This window comes from Anolis sagrei, chromosome 1 (genome assembly GCF_037176765.1).
Source record: "Anolis sagrei isolate rAnoSag1 chromosome 1, rAnoSag1.mat, whole genome shotgun sequence".
NCBI lineage: Eukaryota > Metazoa > Chordata > Lepidosauria > Squamata > Dactyloidae > Anolis > Anolis sagrei.
This window is the reverse complement of record NC_090021.1, coordinates 163629621-163643228: the sequence shown is the minus strand read 5'-3', so window position 1 is coordinate 163643228 and position 13608 is coordinate 163629621. Positions and strand designations below refer to the sequence as shown.

Sequence of the window (13608 nt, the reverse complement as noted above, 5' to 3'; positions counted from 1 at the left end):
AGATTGGGAAAGGCGTACGGCAAGGCTGCATCCTCTCACCCAACCTTTTTAACTTGTATGCAGAACACATCATGCGATGTGCGGGGCTGGATGAATGCAAAGCTGGGGTGAAAATTGCTGGAAGAAACATTAACAACCTCAGATATGCAGATGACACCACTCTGATGGCCGAAAGCGAGGAGGAGCTGAGGAGCCTTCTAATCAAGGTGAAAGAAGAAAGCGCAAAAGCCGGGTTGCAGCTAAACGTCAAAAAAACCAAGATTATGGCAACAAGAATGACTGACAACTGGAAAATAGAGGGAGAAACCGTGGAGGCCGTGACAGACTTTGTATTTCTAGGTGCAAAGATTACTGCAGATGCAGACTGTAGCCAGGAAATCAGAAGACGCTTACTTCTTGGGAGGAGAGCAATGTCCAGTCTCGATAAAATAGTGAAGAGTAGAGACATCAGACTGGCAACAAAGATCCGCCTAGTCAAAGCCATGGTATTCCCTGTAGTAACCTACGGATGTGAGAGCTGGACCTTAGGGAAGGCTGAGCGAAGGAAGATCGATGGTTTTGAGCTGTGGTGTTGGAGGAAAGTGCTGAGAGTGCCTTGGACTGCAAGAAGATCCAACCAGTCCATCCTCCAGGAAATAAAGCCCAACTGCTCACTGGAGGGAAAGATACTAGAGACAAAGTTGAAGTACTTTGGCCACATCATGAGGAGACAGGAAAGCCTAGAGAAGACAATTATGCTGGGGAAAGTGGAAGGCAAAAGGAAGAGGGGCCGACCAAGGGCAAGATGGATGGATGGCATCCTTGAAGTGACTGGACTGACCTTGAGGGAGCTGGGGGTGGTAACGGCCGACAGGGAGCTCTGGCGTAGGCTGGTCCATGAGGTCACGAAGAGTCGGAGACGACTGAACGAATGAACAACAATGAAGTTTATATTGCTGTTTTATATTGTTGTTTTGATGCTGTTGGCATTGAATTGTTGCCTGTGTTAGCCGCCCTGAGTCCCCCCTCGGGGGTGAGAAAGGCGGGGTAGAAATGATCTAAATAAATAAATGCTGTAATTATGGGTCAATTAGAAGGGGGCTGGACCAGGCATGAGCAGCTCCAACCCCTATGGGGAAAGGCTGCCCAAGGGGTCGAGAAGGGAGAGGCCACCACCCACTCTGTGTGCTGCACCCCTCCCCCAGCACCTCACTCAAATGTCCAAACCACAACTGTGAGAGGCAATCCACATTCAGATTCCTCTCAATATAGCCAAACCAACAGCACTGCCACCTCTTCCTGTTCTTCTGCAGTCTCCAGGACACTAGACATTGCGAGGAGGGAAATGGTCTCCGGCCAGAAACAGGCATTTGCTGCATTTGGCAAAGAAGGCAGCAACAGTACAGGAAGTGCCTGGACCTCGAGGGCCACATAAAATGATGTAGAGAGCCAGATTCATCCCATGGGCCTTGGTTCCACACATGTACTCTAAAAAAAGAGCCAGAGGTTTAGAACAGAATTTACCTTTTCAGACAATTTTTCTTCAGTACATTATTTATGACCAATATATACCATTGTTGTTTGAATGCTGAACTAGATTTAAGCTTCAAAATTCTCCAGTTCACAGTTCTAAGTGACTTTGGGCAAATCACATCCTCCACTTGTTGTTGTTGTTTGCCTTCAAGTTATTTTGAATTTATGGTGTTCCTAAGGCATACCTTTTATAGGGTTTTTTAATAGGTTTTTGTTTTTTGTTTAGGGGTTTGCCTTCCCCTAAGAATGAAATTGTGCAACTTGTCTAGGGTCTCCATGGCCATTCAGTGATTCAAAGCCTGGTTTCCAGAATGATAGTGAAATCTTATTCAGAGTCTTAGAGGAAGACTATGTTAAATCTTCTTTAAAGATTTTTTGCCACGCTAAAAACTTTGGTAGCATCATCATAACTTGGAGTTAATGGCACATAACAAAAACATGTTCAACAGTTTTTAAAGAATGATTGAGTTAGGTTCTTGTGGGTTTTTTCGGGCTATAGGGCCATGTTCTAGAGGCATTTTTTCCTGACGTTTCGCCTGATGCATTTTTTCCTGACGTTTCGCTATGGCAAGCATCCTCAGAGGTAGTGAGGTGAGGGTGCTTGCCATAGATGCAGGCGAAACATCAGGAAAAAAATGCCTCTAGAACATTGCCCTATAGCCCGAAAAAACCCACAAGAACCTAGTGATTCCAGCCATGAAAGCCTTCGACAATACAATGATTGAGTTAATTGTCCTGTAATTTAGTTATAATGATGTTTCTTAATATTTATATAGTGCTTCCAAGTGTTGAAAGTACTTCATATGCATCATCATGCTTCTATAATTGTAGCAACCCTGCAAATGTCACTACTACGTATTACAGATGTAGGGCTAAGAGAGACCAATATGCCAAAGAGTCACTTGTTGAACTAATAGTATGGTAAGAGGAGAACCAGGGAATTTCTGATGCCGAATTTAGTTTTCCAGCCACTGTTATGTCAGTGTCGTTTCCCACCTACGTCATTAGATATTTCAATAATGGTTCTTACTTTTGGGGGTGAAATATTGAATAGATGGAGATAATCCTCTTGTCTCTATTTGCTTACAGTTTGTAATCTCTTGCTTTTAGGTTCATTCTTCACGCACATTCTAAGTTTAGATAATTCTACCATTAAGTTGGAGATCTGGGACACCGCAGGGCAAGAGAAGTACCATAGTGTTTGCCATCTGTATTACAGAGGTGCTAATGCTGCTGTTCTGGTTTACGATATTACCAAGAAGGTAAGGTACAGATGTTCAGGATATGCTATCACATAATTTTCCTTCCTTTTAAATGTTTACTATCTCTAAATGTGTTGTTGTCTTAAATGTATTTTGGGATGCATTTTTAAATGGTAGCATTTTTACTTTTTTATTTATTTAATTCTTATGCAAATTTTATGCAACATCTCCCAAAATTAGATTAAACCAAGTCAACATGTATTTCTGCAAGAAGTTATACTAATAGTACTTAACATAGTGAATTGTCTATACTGACATATAGATTTGTTACCCTTTTGTTATCCCACTTGCTGCCATCATCAACACTGGATTACAGATACATTTCTACAGCTGCCTGATAGTGGCCTGTCCCAATCTCATCCTTACTGAGATCTCCACCTTGGCCATTATATTAGATAACTACCTCAGACTGAAGATACTCTTAGGGACCTTCCACACAGCCATATAACTCAGAATATCAAGGCAGATAATCCACAATATCTGCTTTGAACTGTATTATATGGCAGAGTGAACACAGATAACCCAGTTCAAAGCAGGTATTGCAGATTTTCTGCCTTGATATTATGGATTATATGGCAATGTGGAAGGGCACTTAGACTCCTTTACTTTGCCTTGATGCAAATCAGGGTTGCACTGAAAATAGGGATGTCTTCTGTTTGTCTAGGAATACCTCTTTCATAAAACTTAGGATGACTCTCCATTGGCAGGTAAATCCACAGCTCTGGGTTTACCACATACTATGGTACCACATTGGCATCCATACAGCCCAGCTGTGCAGTAACCGCACCAGAGGCCAGACTGTCACATCATCTTCTGTATCACAATTGCTGCTGTAGGTCATGTGAGCTCTAGGCGATTGTGAGTGCCCTGTTCTGACATCTGCAGAAGTGCCTGCACAAATAGAAAGTTCTACCAATCCAAAGCAGCCAGGTTTCTCACCAGAGCGGCATACAGGGAGCACACAATTCCCCTGTTATACCATCTCCACTGGCTGCTAATCTTCTACTGAACACCATTCAAAGTGCTGGCTTTAGCCTACAAAGCCCTAAAAGGTTCTGGCCCAGCTTACCTGTCTAAACGTATCTCTCATTAAGAACCATCATGGAGGTTAAGATCTTCTCGGGAGGCCCTGCTCTGAGTCCCACCAGCTTCACAAATGTGGTTGGTGGGGGACAAGAGACAGAGCCTTCTCAGTGGTGGCTCCCCAACTCTGGAACTCTCTCCCCAGTGAGATTAGATCAGCATCCTCTGTCCTGGCCTTTAAAAAGAGAACAAAGACATGGTAATGGAACCACCCTTTTGACTAGTAAAGTAATGCAGTACAAGAAGTAAATATGGAATATGTGTAATCAACATCTGGAATGGTCCGGTTTTTGAGTTTGGATCATGTGATTTTGATGTTTTTATTAGGTGTTTTTAATTTTTATACTTCATGTTTAAATGTTCTATTATCTTATGGTGAATTTGTCCTATTGTATTTCATGCTTAATCATATGCTGTTTGATTTATGATTTGGTTATGCACGTAAGGCATTGAATTTTGCCATTATTTTTTGTAAACTGCTTTGAGTCCCCCCAGGGGTGAGAAAAGTGGTATATTAAATACTTTAAGTAAAGAAATAATAAATTTTCTTCTGATCACATTGCACCTCTGTTGAGTATCCAAAATGATCAGAAGCTCACATGTAAGCTGAAAGGTGTCCAGAGGAGGGCAACTAAAATGATCAAAGATATGGAGGCCAGGCCTTATGAGGAGCATCTTAAAGAACTGGGTATGTTTAGCCTGCAGAAAAGAAGGATGAGAAGAGACATGATAAATATGTGAAAGGGTGTCATAAGGAAGAGAGCAGGCTTGTGTTCTGCTGCCCTTGAAACTAGGATGTGGAGCAGTGGGTTTAAATTACAGGAAATGAGATTCCACCTGTACATTAGGAAGAACTTCCTGACCATATAGGGTGTTCAACAGTGGAACTCTCTGCCTCAAAGTGTGTTGGAAGCTACTTCCTTGGAAATTTTTAAACAGAGGCTGGGTTGCCAGCTGTCAGGGATACTTTGTGCTTTACTGTATGGCAGGAGGTTGGACTAGATGGCCCATGTGGTCTCTTCTAACTCTATTATTCTATGATTCTATGTAGCTCTGAGGCCAGTTTGAAGTAGTGATATGTTAGACATGATCAATCTCTGTTTCCCTGTTCTGATGAACACAGGAAAGAATGATGTTGATGTCATCCTCTTCGGCTATGAACCAGTCAAAATTAGACCAGCTTTTTAGACTGCTCTGAAGCCATGGGAAACCCTAGAGCAGGAACCCTCAAACTAAGGCCCGTGGGCCAGATGCGGCCCTCCAAGGTCATTTACCTAGCCCTCGCTCAGGGTCAACCTAAGTCTGTAACAGCTCAAAAGCACACAACAACAACCCTATCTCATCAGCCAAAAGCAGGCCCACACTTCCCATTGAAATACTAATAAATTTGTATTTGTTAAAATTGTTCTTCATTTTAATTATTGTATTGTTTTTAGGTGGCTTTTGTACTACAAATAAGATACGTGCAGTGTGCATAGGAATTTATTCATTTTTTTTTTCAAATTATAATCCGGCCCTCTGACAGTTTGAGGGACTGTGACCTGGCCCTCTGTTTAAAAAGTTTGAGGATCCCTGCCCTAGAGCTTCAACCAAACTTCACAAGATCCCGCAGCTTTGTCTGAAGTGGGCAAAGCTGAATTAACCCAGGATACTCATTGGAAGTAAATAAATGAAATGAGCATAGCCAGGAGACAGTTCAACATGAATCAAAGCTTTCATTCCTGTGTAGATATAGAATCATAGAATCATAGAGTTGGAAGAGACCTCATGGGTCACCCAGTCCAACCCCCTGCCAAGAAGCAGGAAAATCTTATTCAAAGCACCCCTGACAGATGGCCATCCAGCCTCTGTTCAAAAGCTTCCAAAGAAGGAGCCCCCATCACACTCCGGGACAGAGAGTTCCACTGCTGAACAGCTTTCACAGTTGGGAAGTTCTACCTAATGTTCAGGAGGAATCTCTTTTCCTGTAGCCATTGTTCCACGTCCTAGTCTTCGGGGCAGCAGAAAACAAGCTTGCTCCCTCCTCCCTACGACTTCCTCTCACATATTTATCATGTCTCCTCTCAGTCTTTGAATGCGATTTTCCTGCTTCTTGGTAGGGAGTTGGACTGGATGGCCCACAAGGCCTCTTCCAACTCTATGATGCTATGATTCTTCTCTTATTCAAGCTAAACATGCCCAGCTCTTTAAGCCGCTCTTCATGGGACTTGTTCTCCAGGCCCTTGTTCTCCAGACCCATATCACCTTTGAATACCCTGATTTTTTTTTTAAAAAAAACTCTTATGTAAACATAATGTCTATGTGAACATAATGTCTATTAAATTCATAAATCATACTTATATGATTGTCAAGTAGATCAATAATTTCATATGTAATTTGCCTTTTCAGGAAACTTTGGAGAAGGCAAAGTTATGGCTAAGGGAACTGGAAAAAGAATTCCTTCAGGATGAAATAATCATAGTTTTGGTTGGCAATAAGGTAGATCTTTCAGAAGAACGAGAGGTCACACTACAGGTAGGGGGTGGTTCTGTTTTAAATGAATGCCTGATTTCTGTACATATGTATCGATATGTATCTATGTTGGCCAATGGGTGATTTTTTAAAAAATTCTTTCTTGAAATGTACAATTCAAACAATTCAAACCCATTTGTCCCTACTGTTAGCCATAGGCCTATATAATATAATCTTATTATCCACAGTGGATAGGTTCCAAAATACCGTCATGGATATCTGAAACTGGTGATAATAGCAAACCCTGTATACTATGTTTCCACAGATACTTCTCGGGGGGGCGGGGGGAGATGTTTTTTTGAAGTGTGGGTAAATACAAGCATGGACATCAAATCTGAGGATAAGATAATTTTACTATATTTTGTTTATATAGATATTTTCTTCTATGTGGAATAAAAAATCAATTGTTCAAGGAGTTTGAATAGCATTAATTCTATAAAATTGACATTGACAAGCTGGAATGTGTCCAGAGGAGGGCGACTAAAATGATCAAGGGTCTGGAGAACAAGCCCTATGAGGAGCGGCTTAAGGAGCTGGGCATGTTTAGCCTGAAGAAGAGAAGGCTGAGAGGAGATATGATAGCCATGTATAAATATGTGAGAGAAAGCCACAGGGAGGAGGGAGCAAGCTTGTTTTCTGCTTCCCTGGAGACTAGGACGCGGAACAATGGCTTCAAACTACAAGAGAGGAGATTCGATCTGAACATGAAGAAGAACTTCCTGACTGTGAGAGCCGTTCAACAGTGGAACTCTCTGCCCTGGAGTGTGGTGGAGGCTCCTTCTTTGGAAGCTTTTAAACAGAGGCTGGATGGCCATCTGTCAGGGGTGATTTGAATGCAACATTTCTGCTTCTTGGCAGGGGGTTGGACTGGATGGCCCATGAGGTCTCTTCCAACTCTTTGATTCTATGATTCTAGACAGTCCACATTTCGCAGGCATATAGCAGGGTTGGGAGGACAATAGTTTTATAAACAAGCACCTTGGTATCTCTATGGATGTCCCAGTCCTCAAACACTTTCTGCTTCGTTCGGAAAAATGCTGTACTTGCAGAGCTCAGGCGGTGTTGTATTTCGGTGTCAATGTTTCTAATGTTACACCATTAAGCTGTATCTCTGGCATTGGAAAGGGATTGGCTGGTGACTGTTGGAAGAGCACTTTGGTTTTCTTTATGTTAAGTGACAGGCCGAGCTTCTCGTATGCTTCTGCAAAGGTGTTTAGAGTGGTTTGTAGATCTTCTTCTGAATGTGCACAGACGATGTTGTCATCTTCACAACTAGTGGTCTGAACATATCAAGTAAAACACATTGCAGTTCATTTTTGCCCTGGATTTGCTTTCTAAAAAATAGGGGATGGGGCAGTACCTTGAGGAGGAAGCATCTTGTAGTGTTTGCCTTGTCTGAAACACTTTGAGCCACAGCAATTCCTACTTTGTACAACTGAATGATCATAGCTTTTTTTGTCAATCAAGATATAACTGCATTGTAATTTTCCTATATTATTCTAAAATCTTTAATCTCTACTTTTTGCACTGTTGTCAGGAAGCAAAGGACTTTGCCAACACAAAAAGCATGTTGTACATGGAAACATCAGCAAAAACTAATCACCAAGTGACAGAACTCTTCACAGCCTTAGGTAAGTTTAACCCACACAGTACAATTAAGGCTATTATTTTGTTGATGCGTTAAGGTAAACTGGAATAACCTATTATGGCCTACCAGACATACTTTTGGTACTTTTTCCAAGGCTGGGCACTGGTAGTGAGTCAAAGTAGAGACAATATTTTAATGAGTTGTCATTGGGAGGGGAAGATTTCCAGCCCAGTCTGGCTTAATTCTCCAGTGCCTGGCTCCTGGTTGGCTTCTTACAGCCAGGAACTTTGAGATGGCTGGCTAGATCCATAGATTGTTCTCAGCCAGCCTTCCAAGATCATTCTGGCTCAGAGGACCCACCCAGAAACTGGGCATCAGAGAATTAGTCAGCCTTCCTGCTGCTAACGATGAAAGTAACATAGCCTCTGCAGTTGTGTCCATTTCCTTCTGCTGTCATGGTTCTGTCATAGCCTACAGCTCTGTAGCTCCTCGGGCATAGTGCACAAAGAGGATTTTGGCTTAGGACTCCACTTCTCTGTATACTTACTATAATGTATCGTAAGTATTCTATATGTAACTTTAAGGTAAAAGTAATGTTTTCCCCTGAAATTAAGTCTAGTCGTGTCCGACTCTGGGGATTGGTGCTCATCTCCATTTCTATGGAGGGTTGTCCATAGATGACTCCAAGGTCATGTGGCTGGCATGACTGCATGGAGCACCGTTACCTTCCCCCAAAGTGGTATCTCTTGATCTACTCACAATTTTAATGATTTTGAACTGCTAGGTTGGCAGAAGCTGGGGCTAACAGTGGGAACTCACCCTGCACCCTGGTAAAAAAGCTCAGTGGTTTAACCTTCACCACCAGGGGCTCCATATATTGATATAACGACTATAATGATAGAACATTTTTTCATTACTCTTTATTTATTTATTTACAGTATTTGTATGCTGCTTTTCTCACCCCGAGGGTGACTCAAAGCGGTTTACACATAAGTAATGGCAAAATTCAATGCCAGTACAAACAATTACAATTATACACTATAATTAAACATAAATCAAATTAAAACCATACATCCATAAGCAATAAAACAATCATTAAAACAATAAAACAGTCTCGTTCATCAAATCGCCGTTTCAGTCATTGTGTTCCTGAAATGCTACATACATTTTCTTTTACTGCCCGAAGGCCTGGTCCCAAAACCATGATTTAATTTTTTTCCTAAAAGCCAGGAGGGAGGGAGCAGATCTTACCTCATTTGGGAGTGTGTTCCATAGGCGGGGGGCCACAGCCGAGAGGGCCCTGTCTCTCATCCCCACCAGGCGCATTTGTGCTGTTGACGGGAGCGAGAGCAGGGCCTCCCAGGATTATCTTAGATTACAAGGTGGGACGTAGGGGCGGATGCGTTCGGACAAGTAAACTGGGCCAGAACCGTATAGAGCTTTATAGGTCAAGACCAGTACTTTGAATTGGGCTCAGAGATGGACTGGCAGCCAGTGGAGCTGGCATAGCAGGGGGCAGGGATGCTCCCTGTATGGGGCTTCCGGGGCTCCTTTTCCCTCATTTTTAGAACTATCAGGATGGCACTTGCTACAATGGTAGAACACATTTCCCACTGTTAACACCCCCCCCCCCCCCCAAGTTTTCAGAACATTTCACTCATCCAGTGATTTTGGGGGGAATTTTAAAAAGTTTTTATGAACAATATTTTTTAAAAAACTACAAGAGCCATCTTCTTGAATTTCTATTTTCATTGCTACAACATAACTATCATTCCACCCAAGTTTCAAAAAGATTTGCATATCCACTGATTTTTAGGGAATTTTATCTAACATAAACTTAACAGTACTATTTCACTTAATTGCTTAGTTTCAAAATATTTTGCTCTTCTCCACACTCGCATGCCATGGATTCCACTTTGTAGCCCCATTTCTTAAGATTGGCTCTGCATCTCGTGGTGCCAGAGCGCAGTCTGTTCAGTGCCTTCCAGGTATCCCAGTCTTCTGTGTGCCCAGTGGGGAGTCTCTCATTTGGTATCAGCCATTGATTGAGGTCTGGGTTTGAGCCTGCCACTTTTGGATTCTCGCTTGCTGGGGTGTTCCAGCGAGTGTCTCTGTAGATCTTAGAAAACTATTTCTAGATTTAATTCGTTGACGTGCTGGCTGATACCCAAAAAGGGGATGAGCTGGAGATGTCACTGCCTTGGTCCTTTCACTATTGGCTGCTACTTCCCAGGAGATGTCAGGTGGTGCAATACCGGCTAGACAGCGTAATTTCTCCAGTGGTGTAGGGCGCAGACACCCCATGATAATGCGGCATGTCTCATTAAGAGCCACATCCACTGTTTTAGTTTGGTGAGATGTGTTCCACACTGGGCATGAGTGTGACTCACCCAGACAACAACTTATGAAGAATTCTAACGGCCGGGACGGGGGACGGGGGATGGGGGGACCTCCTCTGCTACAGACTGTGCCTTCCTGCCCAAATTGTGGGGAATCTCCCTTGGGCAAAGGCATAGCAATGGGAGCTCTCTGGAAAAGGGAAGGGAGCAAGGAGGGAAAGGCCTAATGCCCCATTAGGAACCTGCCTCTTACCTCATGCTGAAGCAAAGAGCACAGCAGGGGGGTGGAGCATCCTTAAATAACCTACAGATCCGCCCCCACCAAGTCTTGTCTCCTTCAAATTTCCCCCCCCCCCCCCACGCCTCAGGCGGGTCAACTTGGTTTCTTCGACAATATCAGTTGTTGCTGCAAGTCATGACAGTGTGAATAAATTGTCAAAATTTGCTTGAGATAGTTCTGGAGGGACACGTTTAATTTTTGCTTTTCATAGACTAAGCATGGGGATTTGATTAACCAGTTAAAATTCATGAGTAAACCAGGTTTTTTTTAACCTGAAAATTTTCAGAGGGGGGGGGAGTAGGGGTTGAACCCCTTTGGCTACAGCCTTGTATCAGACCCACCTCCCTCAGGGGCACATTTCCTAGAGATATGAGAAAGAGTTTTCTTGGTGGCTATTTACTGGCTGTGGAAGACATATATATCCTATAGTTTTGTCTATCTACTTACATCTCCTGCAAGATGTGCTGTGACAGGCATTTGAAGGGCAAGTCCCTGGAGATGACATCATTGCAGTGCTCCCAGCTACAGGAAAATAGTTGATCCTCTGCTCTCCTACAACATGAAAATGTCTAAATTTGGATTATGTATGACACACATGGGTGGGTTTTTGGTCACTGCCTATTTGGAACAGAATCCCATCCTCTGTAATGAGCAAAAATGTGAATTGCAATAGCCTAAACCCAATGTAAATTCACTAATATGTTTCTAGACCTAATTTTATTCCGATAAGCCATGTTACTTGAGTTTCCTTAGGGGGAGAAAAGCAGTATATAAATACATAAATAAATAATACTGGGCTGTTGTGGAGGGGATTTAACAGGTTGGGCGCTGCTACCATTTTTATTATTGTGTTTTGATTTTGCTTTAATTGTATTTTAATTACAATTGTATTTCTGATTTTTAATTTGTGTTAAATTAGTGTTATAAGTGCCAGAGTAATTAATAAATTTTACAAATCCTTGAAACAAATGGATAGACAGGAAAAGGTGAAGTGGTACTGATAGCAATAGGCTAGTGGCAGGCCCATAGCCAGGATTTTGATTTGGGGGGTGCTGAGTTTGATTCATTGGGGGGGGGGGGGCTGAGGAGCTACCCTAGCAAACCTTTTGTATGCATATGGGATATATTGAGCATGGTGATCAGATCATGATATGAATGAACATAATAGTTTAAGTAATGTACCACTAAGGCCTTCTTGCGGACTATCCTGAGAATTGGGGGGGGGGGAGCTGAAGCCCCTCAACCCCCCACCCCACCCCCCACCCCGGCTACATACCTGGCCAGTAGCAAGCTATCATCCCAGACAAGAGGTAGCTTGCACTTTGAAATGAAACTCAAATTATCTAACAAAATGGATTTAATCTTTTTTTCAAAAAATATAGAGAGATAACAGTTTTTCCCTTTTACAAAGCTCACGAACTGTTAAAACAAAAGCAACAGAAAGAGAAGTACTTTCATGCAACACACAGAAAGAAATCAAGCATTGATCTACAAGAATCAACGTATAACAGCATAAAATGCTGTCAGAAGTAAAGCCAAGCATTCTAACACAAGGTGGTAAGCATTGTTGGAACTGCTGTGAAAATATAACATCTTTATTTAGATAATTAAGGCTTCCACTACATTATGTTTGTTAGTCCCAACTGCAGTAATCCTGTTGAATCAGACTGTTGAATGTCATGTCGGTATGTAGGTAAATGCCATTAATTCAGTGGGACTACAAATAATTTATTGAGACTACCAATGAGCTCCAGGCTCCTATCATTTTGCTGTGCTCTTTGTAATGTTAGATTGGGCATATTTCACAATGGTAATGGATTGTGTAAATACTTGTGTCAGGTTTTCCATTAGTCTAACCATTTGTTTCAAATCAGAGTTTTATTATTTTCCAAATAGTACTTTATTTTTAACAAATACTCGTGACATATTTTGTGATGTCTACAGAATAATCCTTACAAAAGGTCTAGTATACTGAGCTGGCCATAGATTCATCAACAAAACCCTTAGCCTTTTATTCTAATGTTCAGTCTCCCAGTTTCATTTAAACCTAGCTATAAACAGACTTTTATTACTTTCTCAGTTCCCCGATTTCCCTTTGATAGTCCCAGCCAAATAGTCTACTATAAACCTTGTATGTCTCAATATATACAATGCTTGTGTGTCCCATATTGACATTTATAGTATGATTTCAAAGTAGTCACAACAACTTCCAAATCACTGTGCATCCATTAGCAATTTATACTTTTCAGAAAGAAACTGTAGAAAAATGTGCTATTTCCTAAGTATGTTTGGACTCATCAGTTTGGAGAAATCTAGTCTATTAGGCTGCCTCAACTTCTGATGCTGCTAAAACAGGCCAAGAGGAGCATGGCTTGGATAAGGGAATTGGTCAACACTTTGTGACAGCAAGGTAGAGGCCCTACAGCGCTGAAAGAAGCAGTGGTCAGACTCCTGTTGAAAAAACAATCCCTTAACACTACCAATCTGGCCAACTATAGGCCAGTGTCAAATTTGCCATTTATTACTAAGATCTTGGAATACGCGGTGGCCAAACAACTATAAGGATGACACTGATTTTCTAGGCCCATTTCAGTCTGGCTTCAGGCTGGGATATGGTTGCCTTGTTAGAACAATCCTTTGTTAGAATAATCTATGGTGGGAACTAGACAGTGGGAATGTGACCCTTCTGGTCCTCCTAGGCCTCCTAGGCTTTTGATAACATCAACCATGGTATCCTTCTGGAGCAACTGGTGGGAATGGGATTGGGAGTGGTTCCAGTCCTTCCTTACCTCCCAGAAGGTGATATTGGGGGATTCCTGCTTGGCCTCATGGCCTTTAAATTGTGTACATGAAACTGCTAAGAGAGATCATCCAGAGTTTCGAAGTTCTGTATCATCATGGATGATGCCCAACTCTACTCATTTCCATCTGAGGCCAAGGAAGCAATTCTGCACCTAAACTGGTCTCTGAGGGTGGTAATGGACTGGATGAGGGCAAAAAAATTGAAGCTTAACCCAGATAAAATGTAGGTTT

At 42.1% G+C, this 13608-nt stretch overlaps 1 protein-coding gene across 3 annotated transcripts in view; it reads left to right on the top strand.

Moving 5' to 3' along the window:
• Positions 1-12929, top strand: part of RAB17 (RAB17, member RAS oncogene family) — a 31669-nt gene extending 18740 nt beyond the window's left edge. For 2 of the 3 annotated variants that reach the window (XM_067469975.1, XM_067469974.1), the window contains exons 3-6: positions 2623-2774; positions 6246-6371; positions 7906-7999; positions 11987-12929. In XM_067469975.1, coding sequence (XP_067326076.1) covers positions 2623-2774; positions 6246-6371; positions 7906-7999; positions 11987-12108 — 494 coding nt within the window. In that variant the 3' untranslated portion in view covers positions 12109-12929. Of the gene's footprint in view, positions 1-2622; positions 2775-6245; positions 6372-7905; positions 8000-11957 lie in introns of all 3 variants that reach the window. The other variant, XM_067469976.1, reaches the window with a different exon arrangement.
• Positions 12930-13608: the final 679 nt, after the last annotated feature.